The sequence below is a fragment of the Gracilinanus agilis genome, chromosome 6 (genome assembly GCF_016433145.1).
Source record: "Gracilinanus agilis isolate LMUSP501 chromosome 6, AgileGrace, whole genome shotgun sequence".
NCBI classification, from domain to species: domain Eukaryota; kingdom Metazoa; phylum Chordata; class Mammalia; order Didelphimorphia; family Didelphidae; genus Gracilinanus; species Gracilinanus agilis.
The window spans coordinates 251,468,136-251,494,812 of NC_058135.1; the positions used below are offsets into that span (position 1 = coordinate 251,468,136).

Here is a 26,677-nt window from a genome sequence, read left to right on the forward strand (position 1 = left end):
TCATTAGTCAAAGAAGAACAAGGTAAAACCAAAATATAGCCTATTCTTTAAAAAAGAAAAAAGAGCAGAATAAGATAAAACAAATAATTCAACAAGGAATCACAGCTATGCAGATATAGAAAGTTCTGAGCTATTAAAAACATTAAGAAGTAAAATAAATTATGGGAAATAAATGAATTATATTATATAAAACAACCTTATGTATATCAAAAAGCAACGTGCCCAGAATGAAGAGAAGAAACTGTTTAGAGGAAAATAAGTCTTTGATGTAAATATTTCTAATTTGTTTTGAAAATTGAGAAGAAAATTGATAAATTTATGAAGATCAGTTACCCAAAAGATATAGTCAAAGGACATAAACTAGCAGTTCACTAAGGATCAATAACAATTAATCACAAAGGATCAATAACCATTAAGAAAACTATTTGAACTCTATTATAGAATGCTTATTAAAAGGAAGAACTCAGATTTATATCCATCAAAATGGCAAAGGTAGCTAAAGATAACACAAATCATCACTAGCAGGGCTGTAGAAATAGGTATACTATTTAACAATTTATAGAGCTGAATTGGGTCAATCTCTTTGGAAAGCAGCATGGCATTAGTAAGAAAAACTACATGGGGGCAGTTAGGTTTTTCAGTGGATAGGGAGCCAGGCCTAGAGACAGGAGGACCTGGGTTCAAATCTGGCCTCAGAAGCTCCCTAGCTGTATGATCCTAGAAAAGTGACAACTCCAGTTGCCTAGCTTTTACTGCTCTTCTGTCTTGGAATTCATATTTAGTATCAATTCTAAGAGAGAAGATATGCATTAGGGAAAAAAAGCTCTACAATTTTTCATCTCTTTTGAACAAGTGTTTTAAGTACTAGGATGATACATTCAGGACACTTAAAATTTTTATTTAACCTTTACCTTCCATCTTAGAATCAATACTGTTTATTGGTTCTGAGATAGAAGAGAGGTAAAGGATAAGTAGTAGGTTGAGTGACTTGCTCAGGGTCATACAACTAGGAAGTATCTGAGGTCAGATTTTAACCTAGGATCTCCCATCTCTAGGCCTGGCTCTCAATCTACCCAGTCACCTAGCTTCTCCCATTCAGGGTATTATTAACAGAAAAAAGGAGACTTTGTGGCATAAAAATATTCTACCAGCATCATTGATAGTAATCATTTGAACAGGACCAAAGTACCCAACAATGGGAAAATGGAGGAACAATTTGTGACATAAATGTTATTGTTCCATAAGACATAAAAAATAAGAAATATCTAAATGCAGGAAGACATGAAATGATGCTCAGTGGAAAAAGCAAAACCCAAATAATAAAATACAACCATTACTCAACCACACAATCCAGGGGAAATTAATGAAAAAAAATTTCAGAAGAACCAAAAAATTGTTAGCTACTAATTTAAAGTTAATATGTACATTAACAAATTCTTAGTAAGTTGTAAATAATTGAAATATATAGTTCCATATTTAATCTTTTTTTGAAAAAAATTCTTACTCTTTGTATTTGAATCTGTTTGGTGATATATGCAAAAAATATAAAAAATGATTTCTATTTGATCTTCATTGGTCTCTTTTTCTACTTTCTACAGAACAGCAGGTAATATTTAGAAAATAATTTAATGGTTATATAAGGCACACAACATTTAAGTCCCAAACAAATCTACACAGTAGATTGAACAAGTATTATTTTCTGCATTTTACAGAGGAGGAGAATAATGTTCAGAGAGTTGAAGTGACCAGTGTGTGGCATGCAGTAAGCACTTAACCAACTATTGACTGACTTGCCCAAGATCATAGACAGAAAGTGTTAGAAACAGGATTGAAAGCCTGCCATCTCCTTGCTCTAAAGGCTGCTCTTTACCACTGTGCATCATACTCATAAGTACCTTATATTTCAATGTTCTTATCACTGATCATCAATGAAAAACCAATCATTTGAACATATCTAAGCCTACATTTGAACTTAGCTCTTAGCTATGGAGAAAATTATGGTACCCAATTAAAGAGGCAAAAAATGTGGTTCATAAGGAAGCTAATTAATTCAATAAAGCACACTAATAGTTGAATAAGAGAAAGTTAATTAAATAAAAGTTTATAAAAACAACACAGAATGGGAGAATAAGTATTTTATTCTAGAAGGAAAGTTAAGGATAACTGAAAAATTTTGAACTAAAGCATGTTATCTTGGTTAATGAAATAGTTTTAATTATACTAAAATGATAGCTTGCGGATTGTTCTCCTATTACCAGATAATTTCTATACATGAACAGATGATTTGGGTATTGGGAACTATTCTGTCAGAAAGAAGTAAAGTATAAATATTGAATCAAAAAGTAATTCAAGAATTCTATAACCAAAACCCACAAAATGAAGTCCTTGTCTAAAATTTAATGCTTCTGCAAGCTTACCTTTGTAGTTCTGTTTCCTCTTGGTTGGAAAGCTTGAGGCTTCCTTTACTATTTTCATGTGTGATGAATTTCTCATCTTCATAGGCTTTCAATTTTTCTTTTAACATCATAATCTAAATGAGAGAAAACTTCAGTTGAAATACAAACAAAAAAGATCTTTGTTAACTCTTCTAACACTATAATATTTCAACTGTAGAAAAATCAGAGTGGATTTCATGAGCAAGTTGTGAGTAAATGAACCAGAGAAAGAACAAATTTAAAAAAGGAAGAGATGGTTACTAGCACGGTAAATTGTTAGAACTAAGATGCCCTTTGAATAAGAGTAATGCAGGGGGCAGCTGGGTAGCTCAGTGGATTGAGAGTCAGGCCTAGAGACAGGAGGTCCTAGGTTCAAATCCAGCCTCAGACACTTCCCAGCTGTGTGACCCTGGGCAAGTCACTTGACCCCCATTGCCCACCCTTACCACTGTTCCACCTAGGAGCCAATACACAGAAGTTAAGGGTTTAAAAAAACAAAAACAAAAACAAAAAAAGAGTAGTGCATAGCCGACCTACCTCTTTCTTTTGCTCATTACAAATCTTGACATACTGTGTTATATGATTATCCAGATTAACAACATTACTCTTCAACTGTTAAAAGATGAAATGGATAATATTAACCAGTTATGCAGACTTCATCAAGGCTGTGCCATCATGTCCTATTCAGTCCAAGAAAATGACAAATAAGCTAAAAACCTTTAAACATGTTTTCTAAAAAACTTGCAGCTAAAGCTTACAAAGGAAAGTTGCTGGGAAGGGAATAAAAATGGAACTTATAGCTTTATTCATATTATTTGAAAAACTCTTAAGATACATATCTGATTTTGGTGTAGGTGGCAAGGGAGTGGGGGAAAGATGCTTAAATAGTTGTTTCAAGCAACAATAGTAAATATGCATGAAAATCTCATTAATTTGTCATTTATTAATTTGTAAATCGAGATAATTTTTACATGTGTAAGGCCAAAGTTTATCCTTTGCATTAATTAAAAACAATAACTCTGCTTTCCCAAACAACAAAATATGATTTACTAAGCAAATCAATCATGTAAATAAGATGTAAAAGCAACATTTCTGCAAGAATTTTGGGATAAAGAGTTAAAAGTACAACTCCTATTCCCAAAGAGCTTACATACCCAAGGAAGGGTGTAATGGGAGCAAGTCAAGTTCCAGGCAAAGTGATCTAGGAGAATGTGAGGAGGGAGGGGAACCTTTAGCTGCTTGGTGTGGTGGTGATGTGTATGAGAATCAGGAAAGAGTTCACATAGGTATCTAATACCTGAGTTGAACCTTAAAGAAAGTTCTGGAAAGTAGAGATGAAGAAAACGTACATTCTGGAGCTAGGTACATTTATCTATTACAATGTATAGAGGTGGGAGATAGAACAGGGAACACTAAACTGAGAGTTTTCATTTCCAATCACTTAACAAACTCTTCCTTACAGGTTATTAATATGCTTTAAGTAAAGGCCTGACACCTGCTCGGCTTTATTTAATCCTATTCACAATGAAAATAAAAAATCATGACTCAGTTATGATGATGATGATGGCCAATTCCCTCTTTGCTCACTAATAAACATTCACCATTTGTCAGCCAATCTTCTGGAGATGAACCTCTATGAACTTAGGTTGGTCCTTAGATGATAAAGAAATTTTTTTTTAAATCAGGTCTGTACAGAGGTCCTTATATTTGTCCGTCTGCCAGGATTTATTTATTTTCTGCAAGCACAAGTCTCTGACAATCAACATGTGTCTTCAGGACAAAGAGGTATAAATTTTAATTCCTCAGAGAATAAAGATAAATGGAAAAAGAAAACTGGAAAAAAATATTGTTGCTAATTCTTGGACTAGGGCTTATAGCAGATGAGTTTGCTTCTAACCAACCTTGAAAAAATTTTTAGGACAGAATCTCCAAGTTCAAATACCTAGAATTTTGTTTCTTTACATCTCAAGTGATTTACACTGTCTTTCTAGTAGCTTAGAACAAATTTTAAAATAAATGTTGACTTCCTTCATCCTCTTCAATGCTAATATTATATGATTCTTTGATAGCTGTGGTCATAATATACTTGTGTAATGTGGTATATAATTAATTTTCTTCTAGCTCTTCACACAGAATCATTTAAGTTCAGTACTGGCAGCTCCAAGGCTCTTCCAGGATTCAAAGACAGTTATCTTGCTCCTACCAAAAGTTTCTTTCCTCCAACACTGAACACCCTCAATTCCTTCAAGTAATTCTCATAGGGTATCATCTCTAAAGCCCTTTGCTTATACCACTCTGATTGTCTTCCGGTAAACACCACCCTCTAGTCTACCTATGCCCTCTTTCAGAACTCCAGGTGCAGTCAGATAGGGCAGGGACTACAGGATTATCACCTTAGTATCTGTGCTTGTAGACTATATCAACCATATGGCCAATAAGGCTGAGATATAGGATATGCTTGAGGCCCTGGTGCCTTCTGAGTCAGTCCACAATCCACTAAAGGGAAGTATTCTTCTTCAGGTACACCAAGGCTGAATTAACATTTTTGTCTGTTGACTCATACTGGACTTCCAGGCCACTAAAACACTTTGGTTTTGACATTCCTCACATCTTGCACTGATAAAGCCAATTTTTAAAAACTCACAGGTAAGACTTTACATCTCTCCTGATTCTGATATTTAGATATTTCAGTCATATCTGACTCTTCATGACTTCATTTGGTATTTTTCTTGGCAAAGATGCTCCTGTGGTTTGCCATCTCCTTCTCTAGCTCACAGATAAGTAAACTGAGGGCCATCCAGCTAGTAAGTATCTGAGGGCAGATTTGAATTCAGGTCTTACTGATTTCAGGCCCACCACTCCATCCAAAGTATCGTCTAGCTGTCCTTCTCTTTATTCAGCTAAGATCCTACTGGATTGATCTCAATAATCTTGCCTTTCATGATCTTTTTGGAATTGGCAATCCACTGCTGGCTTTTGTCTTGCAGCTTTCAGCTACCTGCAAAGCTGATGAAAATGTTGCTCACCCATCTCCTCATGCATTGTTAAACTGATAAGAAGATGAAAGGGCCAAGCAGAGGTGTAAGAGGCCGTTCCTAAAGACCTCTTCCCAAGGTGATATTGAACCCTTAATGATTATTCTGAGGATACTGAATCATTTAACACTTCATGCATCACCCAACATATATCTTTCTGACCTTTTCAACAATAGTATGAACAACTCTGTCAAATTATTTGGCAAAATAAGGTGAATGACATACATATATAGTATCAACTAATTTATGTATTTGTGACAAAAAAGACAATAAAGTTTGGGTTGTGATTTGTTTTTGATGAAACCTTTCTCCCCCTATGTACTTAGTAGTACTTAATAGTACTTAGTAGTACTAGAATTTTCCAGAAACTGAAATCACAGTAAGTGGCCTCAAGTCTAAAGACTCCATTTCTGCCCTATTTCCATCTTCTTATTCTCCAAAAGTTCTATTGGCTTTCCTGCTCCTTAGTCTTGTGGGTGTGCCTTTAACATCATTAGGAGACAGCTCACTTTTAGTTGTGGAAAGGTAGTTTTTGGAGTGTTTGTAGATACTGGGTAGGTAGTACAGTGACAAGAACAGTGATCTGGGAACAACCCTGGTTAACAATGGGCCATGTGACTTAATGCCCAAAGTCCTTAAAAAGTCATATTTTCTTCAATGGATCTCCGGTTCATTATGGTTAAGTTGTGAGGATGAGACTAGATGACTTCAAAGGTCCCTTTCAGTTCCCGATCCTGTGATCTTAATAAATCAAGTATCTCTGGGGATAGATATAGTAAGAATTATACTCATAATTACAGATATGGTATCAAGTTGCTTTATAGCCTGTTTGGAAACTTACTACTTTAAACTTGTGAGCTCATCAACGACAATAAGCCTCCACTAGTAGATACTAGCAGGTTTCTAAATTCATAGGTTTAGAGACAGGAGGGACCTTAATGGCTATTTAGCCCACCTTCATTTAAAAGATGAGGAAACTGAGGTGTATAAAGTTTAAGTGACAAGCCCAAGATCAAATAGGTAGTGAAAGAGGTAGGATATGAACCTGGAATCTGACTCCAGGCCAGGGCTCATTCTATTGGTAAGAAAGATGGAGAATAATCTTGAGTTCTCAGGATCAGACTGGAAAGGCTTTTAAAATAAGTCTGGTAACAAACTCTTGGCTGTCAGTAGACCTAATCCTCTACGCTCAGTCTGCCAGCACCAGGTGGGGAGCCTCTAGGTAGTAATCTTTTTTGAATGAATGATGGACATGAAACACATGAAAACCATCCCATGGCTTTCCATCTTATAAGAATATCTTCCTCTTCTGCTGTGCTAATAATAGTGAAGTTGCAGCAAATGGAACAAAGAGAGCTAAGACAAACAATTAATATAATAGTTAAATACATACATGCGCACGTACATACACACACATACACGTATGACCAAAAGCTTAAGAAAAATGACTTGCTAGTAATTTTCTCAAAATAGTCTAAGTTAATATTTCCTCAGGTATCCTAATGGAAAAATAAAACCAAGTAGTGACTCAAGAATCTTTTACACCCAACTCAACAGTGAGGCAGAATGAAGAAATTCTCCTCAAGTAATTCCCAGCCCACTAATGCTCCCCCTCAGTAAAATGCTCCATAGAACAACAAGCATATTGAAAATCCTTTCACAAGTGTAATAGTGTAAATTCACTTACAGAAGATTTAATGTCTTTTGCACGGTTGGCATACTTGAGAGTGTTATACGTGTCATCATAGAACATAGAAGAAGGACTAACAGCAGCTATCATGATAGTTTGACAGTTTCCTCCGAGGGAATCCTTTAACAAGCGAGTTAGCTTGCTATTTCTGTAAGGAATATGCTGATTTTTTCTCTGAAAGAACAAAAATGTGTCATTTTCCACATTCAAATGTAAACCACTTGCCAAGGCATTTTGAGATTCTCAGCCCTACTCAACCTTGCCCACACTTATCACATCAGAACAAAGTAAGGGTAGGTAACGAAGTCAAGGGGGGAAAATAATTCAGGTAGGGAGGAGGTAAAACATCAACTTATACATAAGTGTATAACTAAGTTCTTGACTGATATTTTTCCTTTTCTTTCTCAAAGATTCCTATGCTTTTCCTTTCAGAGAACAACAGGAAAACAAATAAAATATGAAAATAAACTAAAGCTGAGGCTCTTTTTCATGAAAGGCCTACTTATTGTACAAACCAATGACAACTTTGCAATTTCACTCATCTGTTTTCCCAAACAAATATTGTACTGTAAAGGACATAAAACTACTATGAGTTAGGAAGGCCTACAAGTGTAAATACACGGGCAGTTGGCTTGTGGTCTTGGTTATTAGAATTAGGACAAAACCAAAAAGGATTAAAATTCAATAACTAGAATTTTAATTCGATATTAAAACATAGAATATCCTAGGCAGATGGCAATTCAAAAGCCTTCTATCCAATCGATGACTCCTTAGGTTATTTACTTTTCCTTCAGGGGAAAATGTTTGAAATTCAAAATAAATATAGTGGATAAGTAAGTTCTCACCAAGTAATCAATGAAACCTTTAAAATAACTTTAAAAGGAGCATGTCAGATGCATAGTAAGCACATAAACACCAAAAAGATGTATTTGATGAATATAATCTGTCTAAAAATGACATAAAATGTTGAGAAATACTAAATGCTAAGATTTTATTACTTCAAAATTATTTAATTCTGGCCTTCTTTATGACAACTAAGCATTTTATACATTCTAGCTAGATTTCTTCCAGGCTGAAGAACATTCTACACAAAGCATATCCATTGATATTTAATAATTTTAATTCAATCAATATCTATCATAAGAGAATATAAAATTAAAAACATATATTACCTGATAAGAAAGAACAGAACTACATGTAAAAACCTGTTTATCCTCTTGAAAGTTTATTGGGAATGAAGTAGTGGACTTTGTAGTTATTGGGGATATAGTTTTCACATGAAATTTTAAATATTTTGTACAAGATATTTGTCCAAGACACTAACCTTCCCATCTGCTAAGGCATTGATGACATTTCCAAGGGCCAAAAGTGATTGATTGATGTTTGCACCCTCCCGAAAACGGGTTCCTCTGGTGTTTGTGGCACTGGCACGTTCAGATCCCGCCAGGTCAATGAGACACATTTTGGCCATACAGACATTTTGATTTATGCTTGCTGTTCTGTCTTGTTGTTTTAAGTAAATCTTTTGTAAAATACAGAAAAAATTCCATAAAATTAAAAGTGAAATGTGATAAAAATCAATATGCCAATCAATTAACATTTAATAAATCCCTACTTTATACTATGTGAAGCACTAAGGTTAAAAAGAAAAGCAAAAGACAGTCTCTGTCTTCAATGAGCTTACAATCTAAACAAAGGAGACAACATATAAACAATTATGTACAAACAAGCCACATACAAGATAAATTGGAAATAATCAAAAGATGGAAGGTCCTAAAAGTAAAAAGGACTGGAAAAGATAACCTGTAGAAAGTGGGATTTTTGCTGAGTCTTAAAGGAATCCAGGAGGTGGAGATGAGGAGGGAAATTATTTCAGGTATATGGAATAGCCAGTGAATATGTCTGGAGTTTGGAGATAAGAGTGTAGTGTTTGAGGGAACATCAAGGAGGCCACTATTTCTAGGTCCTAGAGTATATTGGAGATATTAGGTTTTGAAGGAATGGAATTCACATGGCCAAAGCCAGGTAAGCAAGAGAACTGAGGAAGAGGCCAAAGGTCACTGGAATGCTGACAGGAGGGCAGTAGGAAATTTGCTAATTGCTCTAGGGAAGTCTTTGTCTTGGACTCTAAGGAGAGAGGAAGCTCCCTGGGGGTTTTCCAGGAGACAAAATACCCATTCAGAGCCTATCCTGTCTTGAATTATTCAAAAGTCATTTATAAGATCAGCCCCCACCACCTACTTTGCAGAACTGAGGGGGAGCTATGTGAAGAAAGCAACAGCCAGCTTCTGGAGAGGTTTTTTTACCTGGAGGGGAGCTGGGACAACCAGAAGACTGATCTCTCTCTTGTGCCTGCCAACCTAAAACTGTCATTTCTTTTAGGATAGTTTAGAGAAGCAGAAACAGTGTCATCTTTACAGAGAGAAGTCTGCTAGGGCTGGACTGCTTAAACAAACATTCCTGATAGGGCTTCCTATTTCCCTCTCTCCCTATACCTCTTCATTAATCTTTATATTAAACCACCTTTATCTTCAAACCAAACTCAGTCAGATAAAATCCTTAAGAAGAGCTAAGGGACATTGGTGGGTGAAAGGTGATTTCCCGAGGCAGTTCAAATAGGCATTTTGCATTACACAAAGACCTAAGCCAAAAGACATTGCTGCCTCTGACAGGAGTCTGTATTAGACAGGGCATCTTGGGTGACTATGCCACGCAAAGACTTAGTCAACCTTCAACCCATAGCCCAGTCTGATACAGATTTCTGTTTATTTTTGCCTCAAAGTTATTCTTAGTAGGGACAGAGGGCAGTCATTGGCTCTCTGTCTAAAAGGGAGGGTTACCCTGCTAGTCAGCTCACACATGCAAACTGACTAGACATTTATTAACATCCACAGGGGCTTCCCTGTTAACAGTTCAATTAATAGCATTTATCTTTTTAAAAAATGCAATGAATTTTTCCCAGTATTATCAAAATTAACAAAAATGGCAAAAATCTTCACTAATGACAGTGCAATAACTTTATGTAGAAATGTCATATATCAAAGGGCCATAGATCTCAAATACAGGCAAAACAACTGTTTTCATATTACTGGTACTTCTTAGACTAGAATCCAACAAACATTAAGTACCTACTAAGTGCATGGTACTAGTGTAAGTGGGGATACAAAGAAAAGGCAGCCTTTGCCCTTAGGGAATATTCATTCTTGAGGGCAAGAAGGAGATATACACTCTAGATAAGTAAATACAAATTTGAAGAGAAGGTGCTCCAACAACTGGAGATCTGAGAAGGCATTACAGAAGGCCTGATGAGAGCTGAGCCTCAAAGTGCATATAAGGTTTCTAAGATGAAGAAATGAAGAGGGAGTCTACTGTAGACACTGTAGATAGCTTGCAGGAATGCACAGAATGGGTGGCAGCATGCCAAAGAACAGAGAGAATAGGCCAGTTTAGCGGGAATGTACAGAATATGAAAGAGAAGGTTATAAAATTAGGCTGTCAAGGCAGGCTAGTACCAGAAGTCTAATGATGTCCCATGCTGAGTCAAGGTGACAGGAAAACCCAAAGACTATTTTAATAGAGAAGTGACATTTGTGTCACTTAGTAAAATACTATTTGCTGTTGTGTTGAAGATGGAATGGAGAGGAAAGATGCTCAACAGGGACTTATGACAAGAGGTGAGGGTGGTCATTTGACTGGAAAAAAGGGGATGGTTACTAGATGTTAGGGCAGTGAGACCAGATTAGGGATAACAGATTGGAAGGATATTTAGAGATTTGAGTCTGAAGATTGTGGTAGGAATAAGAATCTGATACACATCATGAACTTTTAGAGAAGACTTCAAAGTATTTAGAGGAAGAGTAGGCTGAACCTCATTGAGGAAAATTCTGCATGAGATTCTGAAGATGAAAAGGAAAATAATTCTAATATTGAAGAAAAAAGGGAACAACTTAAGAAGGCTACTGTGGCCCCATAGGAAACTTTCCAACAAATTTAAGAATTTAAAAAAGGCACATAAAGAAAGAAGTCCTGAGGGGCAGCTGGGTAGCTCAGTGGATTGAAAGTCAGACCTAGAGATGTGAAGTACTAGGTTCAAATCCGGCCTCAGACACTTCCCAGCTGTGTGGCCCTGAGCAAGTCACTTGACCCCCATTGCCTACCCTTACTATTCTTCCACCAAGGAGCCAATACACAGAAGTTAAGGAAAGAAAGAAAGAAAGAAAGAAAGAAAGAAAGGAAGGAAGGAAGGAAGGAAGGAAGGAAGGAAGGAAGGAAGGAAAGAAAGAAAGAAAGAAAGAAAGAAAGAAAGAAAGAAAGAAAGAAAGAAAGAAAGAAAGAAAGATAGAAAGAAAGAAGTCCTGAGTTTAATTCTGGCCTCAGACATTTCTTAGCTGTATGACCCTGGGCAAGTCATTTAACTACAACTGCCTAGGCCTTACCACTCTTCTGCCTTGGAACCGATACTTAGTGTTGCTTCTAAGAAAAAAAGATAAAAGTTAGGGGGAAAAAAGGCATATAGACAAGATGGAATCAAAGATGGATAATAAAGGATGAATGGCATGATCCTATGTTAACAAAGGCATACAAAAGCCCAGAAAGAGCTGAGGCTGGTAAAGAAGATGAAAGATAAAAAAAAAGGGGGCTCAAGGAAGGATAGTACTTCTCAGAGAAAATGGGCTGATGATAGCTGATAGTACTGGAGAAAAGGCAAAGCTGTTCAATACTTATATTTTGCTTCTTTTTGTCTGCTAAGCAGAATAATTTCTGGAATGGAAAGGACAAAACAGAAAAGTCTAAATGGAAGGATACCTAAAATCAATCAATAAGCCATTTAGTAGTAAGGATATGGGCCTAAGTGGCCTTTGCTGAGTACAAGTCACCAGCAGATGAAATACATCTTGGGGGTACTGAAAACTGGGGAATGATTACTATTTGCAATCTCTGAAAGCAGAAGTACCACAGAATTGAAGGACAAATGGCCTCATTTTTCAAAAAAGAGAAGAGTGCAAACAATAATCTGGTGAATTTTAATTCACTTTCTGACAAAATTCTTGAGGGTTTTATTAAGGAACTGCTTGGTGAATATTTAGAAAAGGGATTCTAAGACAGAAGGTAAAGAGTTTTTTTTTTTTAAATGTAAAGTAAAGGTAAGGGATTTTTTTTTTAAACCCTTACCTTCCGTCTTAGAGTCAATACTGTGTATTGGCTCCAAGGCAGAAGAGTGGTAAGGGTAGGCAATGGGGGTCAAGTGACTTGCCCAGGGTCACACAGCTGAGAAGTAGCTGAGGCCAGATTTGAACCTAGGACCTCCCGTCTCTAGGTCTGACTCTCATTCCACTGAGCTACCCAGCTTCCCCCCTGGTAAGGGATTTTTAATGGCCTGAAAGCTCCATATAAGTCAACACTATGACATGGCAGTCAGTCAGTGGGCATTTCCTAAACACTCACTAGGTACAATGCTAAACATTGGTGATCCAAAGAAAAGTAAAAAGCAGGCCTTTCTTTCAAGGTGTAGACATTCCAATGGGAAGACAACATGTACAAAAACTAGGCAACTGAAAAACTAATGTGATCTTGGTTTTGCTATGAGATACCAAAGGGATAGGGAAAAGGCTATGGGGAAGTATCATGTCCAATTCTAGGTACCACATTTTAAAAACTGAAAAGTTGAAGAATGTTTGGAAGGAATTAGAATGGTGAAAAGCCTCAAGTTCATGATGTATAAGATTCACCTAAGGAACTGGGATTGTTTAGTTGGGGATAAGTACAGTGGAATGATAATTGTATTCATGGATTTGAAAGAGAGTAAACTTGTTCAATTTGGTCCCAGAGGTCAGAACTTTAACTAATGAGAAGAAATTGCAGAGACACAAATTTAGTCTTAATATCAGGACAAACTTCCTAACAATGAGACCTCGCCAAAGGGAAGGAGGTTGGCTCAGGAGGTAGTGGGTCTTCCCATAATTGGAGGTCTTCAACAAAACACGACATGACCATTTACTAGGTGCATCATAAAGGGGAGTCTTTTAAGTGGCTCAGACTACACAGCAATGAGCTCCTTTCTGACGCTGAAAATCTGAGATCTAAGAAAGGCCAGGAGACAATAATCAGAGAATGAAATTCCAGGGCTCACAACCAGAGAATCACTACTAAAGAATCCAAGACAATATTATTCAGTCAATAACCAGCCAAGTATCCCTTCAGCACCACATCTGAAAAGAGTCCATTTAGAAACTGTATGAAGAACAACAGAGGAAGAAAATCTCATTGTTTTTAGGGCAGGCCAGCCCAGTTCTAGAAGGACTAAGTGTGAGGAGGCGTTTCCTGATCAAGACTAAATTGAGAGCTAATGGGAGGCCCTTCAGAACAGAAATGTTCAGGCTTATTTGTCTGTCTTCTTGGTGCTTACTTAGCATCATCCTCTGCACATGTGTTCACAAGTGAAAGAAATCTGGCAGCAAATAGAAGTTTATACAATACAGGCAAAGCCACCAAGGAAAACAAAGTAATCGCTCTCCTTATTAAACTTTGTTAAGTTTTCATAAGAATGTGTATTCAGGGCATATGTATCCAGTGAGACACTTAGCATTATGAGGATATATTTTTTCTTCTTTGTTGAGCCAAAACAGAAGGAATAAAGTGGAAATGATGAAATGGTTATTTCAAATTTTATAAGCTAAAATTTTATTTGTTGGCTTAATCACCATAGGTACAGAGATAATTACTAATAGCTATCTTTCATTTCACATATATGATACAGAAACCATAATTTCATTAGGTAGTAACATATATTTTATAAAATGCACAATAGACATAATTATAAGCACAAGTTTTTACTGAAGTTTAATCTTTTCCTTTTCTTTTCTTTTTTAAAATCCTTATGGTAAGGGCTAGGCAACAGGGTTAAGTGACTTGCCCAGGGTCACAGAGCTCGAAAGTGTCTGAGGCCACATTTGAACCCAGGGCCTCCCATCTCCAGGCCTGGTTTTCACTCTGAGTCATCTGGCTGGCCCTGGACTTTCATTTCTAAAAAAGTTCGGGAACTACATTTTGGAATTACATTTTAACAGCCTAAGAGAATCTTACCATTTAAATATGGGTAATATAGTATAATTAAAGCAATTAATTTCAAATGTCTATATTTTTCAGAGTGGTTTGTGGTTTGTTTCAAATTTGCAGTAGTAACACCAAAAGTTCATTACAGAGCTCAAATATCTTTCACTAATTAAAGATTAAAAAAAATACCAAACACTGACCTTGGAGTTTGACAAAGGCAAGAGTGAGTTCTATATCATGTCATCTAAATGCTAAGTATTGTGTTTATGTTAAAATCTATTACATGTTATGGAATACATTAAATTAGGAGCAGAAAAGGATTAAATGGAATTAATTCCTCTTATGCATAAAGAATATATTCTAGGGGCATCTAGGTGGCTCAGAGGATAGACAGGCCTAGAGACCAGGGAGGGTCTTGAGTTCAATTCTGGCCTCAGACACTTCTTAGCTATATGACCCTGGGAAGGTCACTTAACCCCACTGCCTAGCCCTTACCACTTTAATGACTTGGAACAGATATTTAGTACTGATTCTAAGTCAGAAGGTAAAGAATAAAAAAATAAGAAGAGAATATTCTACAAATCTATTAACGCCAAAATTTTGTTCTTTATCTCTTAAAAGAATTTTAGAATAGGGGGCAGCTGGGTAGCTCAGTGGATTGAGAGCCAGGCCTAGAGACGGGAGATCCTGGGTTCAAATCTGGCTTCAGACACTTCCCAGCTGTGTGACCCTGGGCAAGTCACTTGACCTCCATTGCCTACCCTTACCAATCTTCCACCTATAAGTCAATACACAGAAGTTAAGGGTTTAAAAAAAAAAAAAGAATTTTAGGATAGCATTTAAACAAATATACTTGAGGCATCAGAACTGAGATCTCTTGGCCTCACTTTACCTGAAAAACAGCATGAGAACGAGAGGAGGTAGCATTTACATCAGTGGGATGTTGGGTCCTGTTCTTGTTTCCATCATCCAACAACTGTAAAATTTCCTGGGAGGTTTTAGGCTAAAGAATTTTGGAAAAGAAGCATTCAGAAATTAGCTTTCTGCTACTGAACCTCAAAATAAATGGTATGGCTTTGGGAAAGTAACTTATCCCCTGTCTCAGTTTCCTCATATGTAAAATGAATGAGTAGCACTATGTCTTTTAAGATTCTTTCCATCTTTAAATCTTATGATGCAAAGTGCAAAAAATTATACATTAAAAAACAAAAACAAAGTGGCTTATTATAAATTCAACCTAACACCTTGAGGTCTGTGTGTTGGGGGAGGGGAGAGAGGTAGAGACACACAGGAGAAAACCAGTCATCCCTAGTATTGAAGGTACTTTAGTATAATCTTAAAATTGAAAGGGATGCTGGAGATAATTTTAACCATTAACCCCAGTGATGGGCAAACTATTCATTGTGGGCCAGATCCAGGCCATAGTTTGCTCATCACTGCCTTAAGCAATTCCCTAATGACTACACCCCCACTCCACCCCCTTCTGTCTCTTAGTACCATATTGTTTTGATGATCACTGCTTTGTAGTAATCACATGTAGTGATTAGGGAACTGCTTAAGCAGTGATGGGCAAACAATGGAGGGGAATAGTTTGCCCATCACTGCATCACCCTCATTTCTTACATGAGAAAATTGAGCTTAAGTGCTTAGGTAACTTGTCCATGGTCATATGGCATTTTGTTTAAAGATTAGAATCTGCTTCCCTTTCAAAGAGCTTATGAATTTCATTTTGGAAAAAGACCAAGAAATTACAATATTGTGTCATATAATTGTGTGCCATTTTTTTGAACAGCACAAAATAAATAAAAGGATACTTCACTAATTACAATTCTATATTTCATATTTTGAAAAGTTTCCTTTTTTGAGGGTAAAATCAATAAAAAACAAAGAAACTGGTGGATAATGCTTTAAAAATTATACTTATTGATATTCTAATCAAAACAAAACCAATCTACTCTATGTACCTCATGTAATGTTAATCCCTGAACTACTACCCCTCTTTGGGCATCTTCACGGACAGCCAGTGGTCCTGAATTTGTTAGGAGGTCTCGAATTTGTTCATTGTATACCTTAAAACAAAAATAGAAATAATTGTTTAGAGTTGATTACACAATATTGTCAACTTTTATGATTTGCCAAGTTAGAAATATCAACTTTTTTTAGTTTTCTTTCTTTTTTAATTTTAATTTTTTTGAGAGTAGTTTTCCACGGTTACATGATTCGTGTTCTCTCCCTCACCTCCTTCTTCCCTGCTCCCAGAGCTAACGAGCAATTCCACTAGCTTATACATGTCTTATTACTCAAAACCTATTCTGTATTATTCACATTTGTAATAGAGTCAGCTTTTAAAAACCACAACCCCAAATCATATACCCATATAACTGAGTGGTAAAGCATATATTTTTCTTTTGCATTTCTACTTCTGTATACATCCTTCTCTGGATGTGGATAGTGTTCTTTTTCTTAAGTCCCTCAGGATTGTTCTTTATCATTTCAATGCTACTAGAAGCAATTACATTTGATAGTTCCATGTTTCACTTTCTGTGTACAATGCTCTCTGGGTTCTGCTCATTTCACTCCGTATCAGTTCATGGAGATCTTTCCAGTTCATATAGAAATCAAGCAGTTCATCATTCCTTACAGAACAAAAGTTTTGTTCAGCCATTTCCCATTTGAGGGACACCCCCTCGTTTTCCAATATTTTGCCACCACAAAAAGTGTAGTTATAAATATTTCTGTACATTAAAAAAAAAAAAAAAAACCAAACCCAGAATGGTTAGGGGGCAGCTGGGTAGCTCAGTGGATTGAGAGCCAGGCCTAGAGACAGGAGGGTCCTAGGTTCAAATCTGGCCTCAGACACTTCCCAGCTGTGTGACCCTGGGCAAGTCACTTGACCCCCATTGTCTACCCTTACCACTCTTCTGCCTTGGAGCCAATACACAGTATTGACTCGAAGACAGAAGGTAAGGGTTTTAAAAAAAACAAAACAAAAAAAACACAACAGAATGGTTGGATCAATTCACAACTCTACTAGTAATGCATTAGGGTCCCAATTTTGCCACATCCCCTCCTTATTGTTATATTGGTCAATCTGCTAGGTGTGAGGTGGTACCTCAGAGATGTTTCGATTTGCATTTCTCTAATTATGAGAGATTAAGAACATTTTTTCCTGTGCTTATTGATAGTTTTGATTTCTTTATCTGGAAATGGCCTATTCATGTCCGTTGACCATTTGTCAATTGGGAAATGGCTTGATTTCTGGTAAATTTGACAAAGTTTCATATATATTTGGGAAATTAGACCTTTGTCAGATAATTTTGTTATAAAAACATTTTTTTCCCCAGTTTGTTACTTCCCTTCTAATTTAGGTTGCATTGGTTTTGTTTTTACAAAAAACTTTATTCCTTCCTTTACCATAGATCTGATTTTAGTATATGTGCTGGTGAAGTGAGCACCTTTACCACAGATCTGACTGGTATACTATTCTATGTTCTCTTAATTCATTTATGATTTTACTCTTTATATTTAAGTCATTTACCCATTTTGAATTTATCTTGGTATAGGGTGTGAGATGTTGACCTAAAACTAATTTTTCCCATACTGTTTACCAATTTTCCCAGCAGTTTTTGTCAAATAGTGAGTTCTTGTTTCAAAAGCTGGGATCTTTGGGTTTTTCAAACACTAGCTTGCTGAGGTCATTTATCCAGTCTATTCCATTGATCCATCCTTCTATCTCTTAGTACCATATTGTTTTGATAATCACTGCTTTGTAATACAGTTTAAGATCTGGTACTGCCAGGCCCCCTTCCTTCACATTTTTTTCCCATTAGTTCCCTTGATATTCTTGACCTTTTGTTCTTCTAGATGAACTTTTTTTATAATTTTTTCTAATTATATAAAAAAAGTTTTTTGGTAGTTTGATAGGTATGGCACTGAATAAGTAAATAAGTTTAGGTAGGATTGTAATTTTTATTATATTAGCTCATCCTAGCCATGAGTAATTAACATTTTTCTAATTGTTTATATAGACATATATATATTTAAGCATATAATTTGATCCTTAAGCATAAAAAGATCTCTCAAAAGACTTTTTACTTCAAACAGGAGTCCCCTACTCTCCCATCTTCTCAATATACATGAAAAAATATCCCTCCTCTATGGCCTTAAATTGACACTTTTTCCTTCTGAGGGTGACATAAAGTAAATCACCATAGATTAATTTATCTCTCCTGTTTGACAGTGAGAAAAGTCAGTGACATCATTATCACTGTTGTTTCCTGGGATAAGAAAAAGAGATAGAATCTTGGCACATCAGGGTGGGTTGGTTTTTCTTTTTCTTATTGATGTCTCCAGTGCTAGCACAGTGTCTGACACATAGTAGGTATTTATTAAATGTTTATTGACTATTGTTTGCTGTGGTGCGTAAAGTTAGAATGCAATGGTAGAGTTCTCACAAAGGAAGGTACCTGTCAACTTATGTGTAGTCAAATCATGAATTTGAGTGTGGAAAGGTCAGGAGTTAATCTATAAGCCATCATCTTTGACCAATTTATTTTCTCTTCAAGAATTTAATTCTAAGTTCAATTTAGAATTAACATTAGTTTCAAGGTAAAACAGATACAATCCTCAATTTCTGAAGATGGAAACAACTTTGGACTAGTTAAATAACTATAAACTGAAATCTTAGGCCTCAGGTGACCAACTTTCTCATTTTATAAACAAGCAAAATGAGATACTTCATTCAAGGTCATGAAGCCAGTCAAGAAAAGAGCTGATGCTAAAATGTAAGTCTGGATCCTTGTCCACTACAACAAATGCATTTTTGTATTTTGGAGCTTCAGTTGTGTGTTTTTTAAACTAATTTTGGAAAACATTAATAGACCAAGATCATAGGATTTAAGGGTGTAATATCAGAGATTAATTAGTATAGTTATTTGAGGATATATTGTTATTTATTCTTCACTTCTGAAGAGGTCCAATGAGATTACAAGGTGATATCTTGATTTCTGCATGAATTTAAATGTGGCAGAAATGCATAAAATCATTAGCTTCATTCTCCTTTCTTCCACTGTCATATTAGTCCTTCATGGCCCTTGGAATGAATTGTTCTTATTCAACCTTTCCAAGGGGAAAGTCTTTACATACTTGTAGGAGACACCTCCTAAGTCACTTAGGGCCTAGTGATTACCCTAAACTTGGATTAGCCTATCTGCAGGGATGATTTTATCATGGTGTGGCTACTGAACATGCTTAAAGCTTCTTGGAGCCATAGGTGAGATTTAGGTTGAAGGTAGATACCAAAGGTTCAACAAGCCCTCACACCAGTGATGCTAATCCTCCCTGAAAAGTCAGGTCCAAGTGGAAGAACTAACTTAAACTCATGATGAGACTCTAAATGTAGCATTCTGTCCAATGATAATATTTTTATCTAATCAGGTTACTTTGAATTAATGAAGCTATTAATTCTACTATTTGTTCTATCATTATATTAATTTACCCAAACTGTGATTGAAGAATGGAAAATTTATAGCTGAAAAACTCTCATATTATTACAACAAAGTGTCTCACTTGATAAAAACTTTTTTCTGCATTCCTGAAAATGGCTCATAACATCACTTCCTTATGATTCATAGTTTCTTGTAATGAATAAACCAAATAACAAATATTTCATCACTTTAAAGTCCCTGCTATGATGTGGAAAGATCAGAGCTCTTTTCACAAATCTTTTGCTCTGACATTTCATACCTCATCACTTCAAATATCCCAACTAGCCCACCAGAAACACAGAGATCTAAACTGAAAAACCCATTAAAGACAAAAGACCTCACACAAAGAATCCAACAAGGTAGAAGAGGAAAGGGGTGTTATGTGTGATACTTCCTCCTTCCTCCCAGAAAATCAAGAGTGAGAAGAGATCTCAGACAACAGTTGTTCTGACCTGAATGTGACTCACATGGCTCAGTGGTCCTGCTGTAAATTCATGCACGCCCTAAGCTTAAAGGCCTCTATGGAGGCCTACTAACTCTTGAGATAGACTATTCTATTTTTGGACAGTTGTAATTTTTATGAAGATTTTCATTATGTTGAGCCTAAATCTACTTTTTTGCAACTTCAGTCATCTTCTGCTCTCAGTTCTATCCTTTTGGATCAAACAGTAAGTTGGATCTCTAATATTTAAACACAAGTATAACACCTTTCTACTTCACTCTTTCCTTTTAATTTTCTCTTTTCCTTCTTAGATTACTTTATACTATTATCTCCTGGATACTGTTTTAATTTCTAGAGTTTACAAAATGGAAATAGATTTTAAGCAAGATACAGGGAATCTCTGATCTTTTTCTCATGAGAATATACTTTCTAGAGACACACCTTTGCCCCTGAAAAATAGGGAAATGTTTGCATATCAACTATGCTGCATCTATGAATAATGAAGAGTCCTTAATCAGCAACCAAATTAAAAGGGTATTGAGAAAGGAAAGCTTGATAGAGAGAAGAATATGGATGAAGTGCCTGTAGAATTAACAGGACACTGCAAATTTTATTAAAAAAAATGAGTCATGAAGCTCTACTCACTTTAACAAAACTGCTATAAAAATAGTGACCTCCATTGAGCTTTTTTCTAGAGAATTTACAAGCATTCTGAATTATTCTACAAAGTAATAATTTCCAACTTACCTCTAAGTAAGAAACTGCAATACTACAAACTTTCTCATCTTTAATTTGGTCCATGGATTTATAAAGGTCTGACATTGTTAGATACATAACTCCAGGCTCTTCAGGTGATCCTAGCATTGTGTGTGTTTTTCCAGCTCCAGTTGCACCATATGCAAGCACTAAGTTTTCGGAAAAAAAGTTTTTTTTTGGAATAAAAGATCAATGTTATGAGAAATCACAACTCCAGGGAAGAATAGTTTAAAGGTTTCTTTTGTTTTACTTGGGAAAAATGTTAAAGGGGAGGAAAGAGAAGAATCAGATCATCTTATTTGTTAAAATATAGAATTAAATGTATTATCAGGTGATGTATTTGGCTGGTTGTGAAAACATGTATAGGAGAGGGTAAGATTAAATTTTTTTTTAAATTCTTATCTTCCATTTAGAACCGATACTGTATATTAGTTCCAAGGTAGAAGGGAGGTATCAGCAGGGCAATGGGGGTTAAGTGACTTGCTCAGGCTTACACAGGTAAGAGGTATCTAAGGCTATATCTGAATCCAGATCTTCCATTTAGCCACCAAGCTGTCACCTTCAATTTTGAATAAATGCAAGTGGAAAATATTTTTAGAAAACTTACCCATTCTTTAAAGCACATAAGGCAGACAAGGAGATTTTAAAGAACTAGAACCAGAAAGGACCTTAGAAATTATTTGGTCCAATATTCATTTTAGTAATAAAAGTGAGGACATCAAGAAGTGGAAGTTCTGTGCTAAAAATCACACAGCTTGTTCTCAAGCCTCCTGCCTCTAAATCTAGCATCTTTTCTGCTATACAAAAAAGCAGAATAAGGTTTCATTTTGCTCTTTAAGCAATGAAAGTAAATTTAAAAGTAGATTATATGGGCAAATTTTAGTAAGGGTAGAAGAAAATGCTAAAGAAGATGCCATGTCTCAAAATATTTACTATAATTATCATTGATCTAAATTTATTCTCTGGGGCAACAGGAATTAAGAGAATTTCTTTAGACAGTACCTAACTGTTGAAAGAAGAAAGGAGTATCTGCTCTAAAGGGAGGAGTATGGAATTTATGGATGACTAAAGACTACTTAGAACAATGAAATATATGAGACAAGGAATCCTTAAAAGGATCTCTCCATTGCAGCTCTGGGCCCCAGAAAGCCAGGGTGGAGTCGCTGATGTTAAATAGAGAAAGATCTAAGATGTCAGATTCCCATAATGCCTTGCATCTAGATGTAGAGATGTAATAGGTATAAAAACGTGAAATTTGCCATGATGGGCAAAACAGTTAGACAAGTGTAATATCATCAAGAGGCCACTGGGCTTAGCATTTGGAATCCTAAGGCTGTGTTCTTCAGCTGCCATGAGTCAGAAACAGAAAGATGGAAGTAGGAGGACATGTCCTGCCACTGCATCCCTAAACTCAGGAGTCTTTGGTGAATTATGATGAGCACAGAGCATGAGCAGACTTCAGCCTTCTTGAGAGGTTAGTAGATCTCCCTACTCACCACTGAAACCCATCAGAGAAGAAATGGAAATACAGTAAGTATGCCTGTCTGGTCCAGTGTAAGGAAGGACAGTTTCTCTTTTTCACTTCTGTTAGTTTTCCCTGCATGGTTAGATTCTTTCTTCTAGGCAGCTTGTTCTCTACCTGCCATTTCTAGACATATGTGGTTACACTCATTACTATGTGGACAATAAGGAATGAGTCTATTCATTTCTTTCTTTCCTGATATTTATACTGTCTTTATGTCTTAATTTAAAGCTTTTCCCTAACTGCCCAAAATCACCATAATGAATCTTGAAAAGATAGTAAGGCACTTCTGAAACAGAATGCTCAGATAGAACAGGGACCTTCTTGTTTTAATAATTCAGACCTCAAAACAAAACTACCCAAGGTTAGGTGTGCCATGAAGAAATCCTACAGAATGTACTCTAAGCAAGGAAAAATGAGAGAAATTTAAAATACTATATGGCAGCTTCTTTGCTCTATAAAAGGTAGTCATGAAATTTTCTCATTTCAGGCTTATAAAAGAGCTTTACTTAAGTGGACAAGAATTTAAATTTTTACTGTATGTCAAGTATTATTGTTACAAAGAATTGCAAAAACATAACATCCTGCTCTTAAGAGGTCATATTCTAATGGAAAGAAGATATACAGAAAACTATGTATATATAAGGCATAGAGTATATATGTAGAAGGGAATATTTTTTTTTAATTTTAAACTCTTATCTTCTGCCTTAGAATTGATACTGGGTATCAGTTCCAAGACAAAAGAACGGTAAGAGCTAGGTAACTGGGGTTAAATGACTTGCCTAGGATCACATAGCTAAGGTCTGAGATGTAAAAAGCAATCTTGTGGGGTGATGAAATAACCTCCTGTAGAGGGTGAAATTTGAGCTGAATCTTGAAGAAATCCAGGAGTTGAAGGTGAAAGAGATAACTCTATTCATGGGGGACAGTTAGTTGCAAAAGCAGAGTTGGCAGATGGAGTGTCTTGTGTGAGACTGGAAAGGTTAGCTTGCTCTAGTTTCAACCCAGGAGACCTTTCTAAATGTATTAAGCATGGATATACTAACACTTTGTCTAAAGTCAATTTTATGTATAGAGATAAAGCTAAGAAATGAATTTGAGGAAATAATTTACTAAGAATAAGCTGTGATAATGTAAATGAGTTTTATATTCATATGTTAAACTGAAAATATCAAAAATGAATTATCAACATTTCAGCAAGCTACCCTCATTTCAGAAAAATAGTTTAAAACCTATAGATAAAACCAACTGTGCTATTTTAGCTATATTTTCAGCACATATACATTTTTCTATGAATGATTTTTGGGAGAAAGGCTAATAGGTAATGGTAAGCAAACAGATGAGACTGGCAGAAAAAAGGAAGCTAAATTGTTAGATTACCTGTGCAATTATATCCGTTTAAAAAACCATCAAGCACAGGCTTGATAGTATTTTCAAAAACTTGAGCCTGAGTGGAATTTTCATCAAGAACAGCATCAAACACAAACTTCAGATCCTTTCTTTTTCTTTTTGTAATATCTCGATTCATAGTTTTCTTCCCATGAAAGAAGCTGTCTTCTTCCTCTTTTGGATCAAAAACCAGTAAGTGCTCATCTACAACATGAACCACCTTATAAAAGCCAAGAGCTTTTTCTTTCTGATTTTCAGGCCGCACACGAACAACCACTTTCATGTGATTACACGTATCTTCTTGGGAGACTGCCATTTTTACTTTATCTTGCTTCTTTTGCTTAATTGAATGCCTGATTTTTCTGAAATTAAAAAACAAAAACAGCACATGGAGATTTTGATTAGTAATAAGATAGTGCAATAAAATTATGGCAAATGCACACAATCACTCTTCTTCCAGTGGAATTCCATAATGACCATTTCTTTAGCTGTTTATTTCAATGTGGGATAATAAAATAAAGTAATTTAAGATGTGTTTTTTAACATTACTTATAAAAATAATTGGGCTTTCTCTGATAAGCTTATGGGTTAACATTCAAGCAAGAGTTTGCATTTTAAAATTTTAAAAAGAAAGAAAGTGGGGTGGTTAGATAGCACAACAGATAGAGCACCAGGTCTGGAGTAAGGAGGACCTGGGTTCAAATCTAGCCTGAAACACTTACTAGCTATGTGACTCAGGTCAAGTAGCTTAACCCCAATTGCCTAACCCTTACCACTCTTCTCCCTCAGAATTGATACTTGATATCAATTCTTTAAAAAAAAAAAAGTTAAAAAAAGTTAGAAAATGGCAGTTCATGACTTTTCCAATTGTACTGATATATGTAAATTTACATCAACACCACTGGCACCCTGGAATATTAAGACATAATGGTCATAATAACTATGTGAATCTTTATGAGCTTAGTTTCAGCATGAACTGAAGACATTTTAAGCAGGAACCTGTGATCTTTTTATTTGTTTTTATAGTCCAATAACTATATTTCAATATAATGGATTTCCTTTATAATCCTATGCTATTTTATAGTTTGTATGTAATCCTATTCCTTTGTATTTCATGAATTTACAAACATTCTGAGATAAGGTATATAGTTCCAAGGAAAGTAGTCAAGTTCTTATAGCTTGGTGAACGAGCAGACTGCACACAAGGACGTAGGGAACTTCTCTGAAACACAGTTCATTTATTCAGTGATATGTCTCCTTGTTATCTTGGGCTACCAGGTTCAGACACAGCCTGTCAAAGTAAGAAGGTGGTACTAAAACGAGCTCCTTGACTTGACCAGCTCAGCAGGTATCAGTACCTTTCAGCTTTTGTCTTTTCAAATATAAATACTTGCATGAGATAGCAGTTCCCTCTCTGGAAGGGAAGAGGTTAAAGGAGAGGTAACTGTGATTCCAAGAGCCAGATTCCAGGGGAATTTATGTTTCTTCAGTTTTTGGAAATACCCTCTCTTTTCCCAGAATAGAGACACATTTCCTCTGTTTTTAGCACTTTTTTGTCCTTCCAAATCCCACCCAGGGACCTGAGTTTCAATTCTCACCCAGGAAACTGAGAACAGATTGAAAATAACTAACATCTGAAGGAAAGCTTCCTACTTACCAAGTATTCTCTGCTCGATGTCCTCTTTTCCAACTAAGAGTCATTCAACCCTACTGTACACTCATCATGGTGCTAGGTGCTGGGGGTTGAAAGGGAAGAATAGGAAAGAAGTATTAAATAATACTATTTCTGCCTCCAAAGGGGCTGGCAATTTTAATAGGTAGTTAAAGCATATACAAATGAAATATTTAAATAGACATAATACAAAGACATCCATGATTAAACTTAATTAAACTCTGTAAGTGGTACAGATAGGTTAGTGATTGAGGTAATTCTTATGAATAGAAAATAAGCTTGGGCATATCAAACTGTTCCAGATTTTAAACATTATCCCAGAGGCAAAGACAATCAAGGTTTTTTGGGAAAGGAATTGAGATGATATTCCCAGGTTCTTGGGCTAGGAAGCTAGAATACATGAAATAAGGAGGGATTCCTGGGTTGACCAGATGTCACAACCTGTAAATTAATCCTGAGTCATGTCAATGTGAAAAAGCTAATAAAAGTCCAAATACTGTTTTTGATATGTGAAGAACATGCATAGTTTCACAAAATTTCCCTGAAATTAAGTGTTCTTTACAGTGGCAGACTTTGAATTTATCATTCTGGGGTTGCAAATTATTGGTCTTTCATGAAAAGATCAATCTTTACACTTTCTTAGACAAGGAATAAAGGTTTGGGGAGGATTACAAGTATTTATTAAAGACCTACTATGTACTAATTCTACATATTATGGAAGTGAATAGAGTGTTGGGCCCGGAGTACAGAAGACTCATCTTCCAGAGTTCAAATCTAATCCCAGGCACTTACTAGCTATATGATTCTGAGCAAGTCACTAAGTCTTCTTTCCCTCAGTTCCTCATGTGTAAAATGAACAAGAGAAGGAAAACCACTCCAGTATCTTTGCCAAGAAAATTCTGAATGAGGCCATGAAGAGTCAGATATGACTGAAATGACTCAATAAAACCATGTGTAAAGTGCTTTACAATATTAACTCATCCGATTTTCCCAACAACTCTGGGAGGTAGGTGTTATGAAACTGAGGCAAACAAGAGATTAAGTGATATGCTTAGGGTCATACAGTTAGTAATTGCTAAAGTCTTTTTACCTTTAAACATATGCTACCTAGCTGCTATGCTAATTAAATATAATTTCCTTAGTGCTTAGAAAAACTATCTTACAAATGGTAAGAAATCCAGAAACACTTGTTCACAA

At 35.8% G+C, this 26,677-nt stretch overlaps 1 protein-coding gene across 1 annotated transcript in view; it reads right to left on the reverse strand.

Annotated features, from left to right (window-relative positions):
• Positions 1-26,677, reverse strand: part of KIF18A (kinesin family member 18A) — a 113,237-nt gene that overhangs the window by 75,332 nt on the left and 11,228 nt on the right. The window contains exons 2-10 of the mRNA XM_044681006.1: positions 25,466-25,544; positions 23,800-24,170; positions 20,889-21,046; positions 16,178-16,282; positions 15,106-15,216; positions 8,485-8,682; positions 7,158-7,334; positions 2,973-3,047; positions 2,418-2,530 (exon numbers count right to left, since the gene is read on the reverse strand). Of these exons, the coding sequence (XP_044536941.1) occupies positions 2,418-2,530; positions 2,973-3,047; positions 7,158-7,334; positions 8,485-8,682; positions 15,106-15,216; positions 16,178-16,282; positions 20,889-21,046; positions 23,800-24,124 (1,262 nt within the window). The 5' untranslated portion in view covers positions 24,125-24,170; positions 25,466-25,544. The remainder of the gene's footprint in view (positions 1-2,417; positions 2,531-2,972; positions 3,048-7,157; positions 7,335-8,484; positions 8,683-15,105; positions 15,217-16,177; positions 16,283-20,888; positions 21,047-23,799; positions 24,171-25,465; positions 25,545-26,677) is intronic.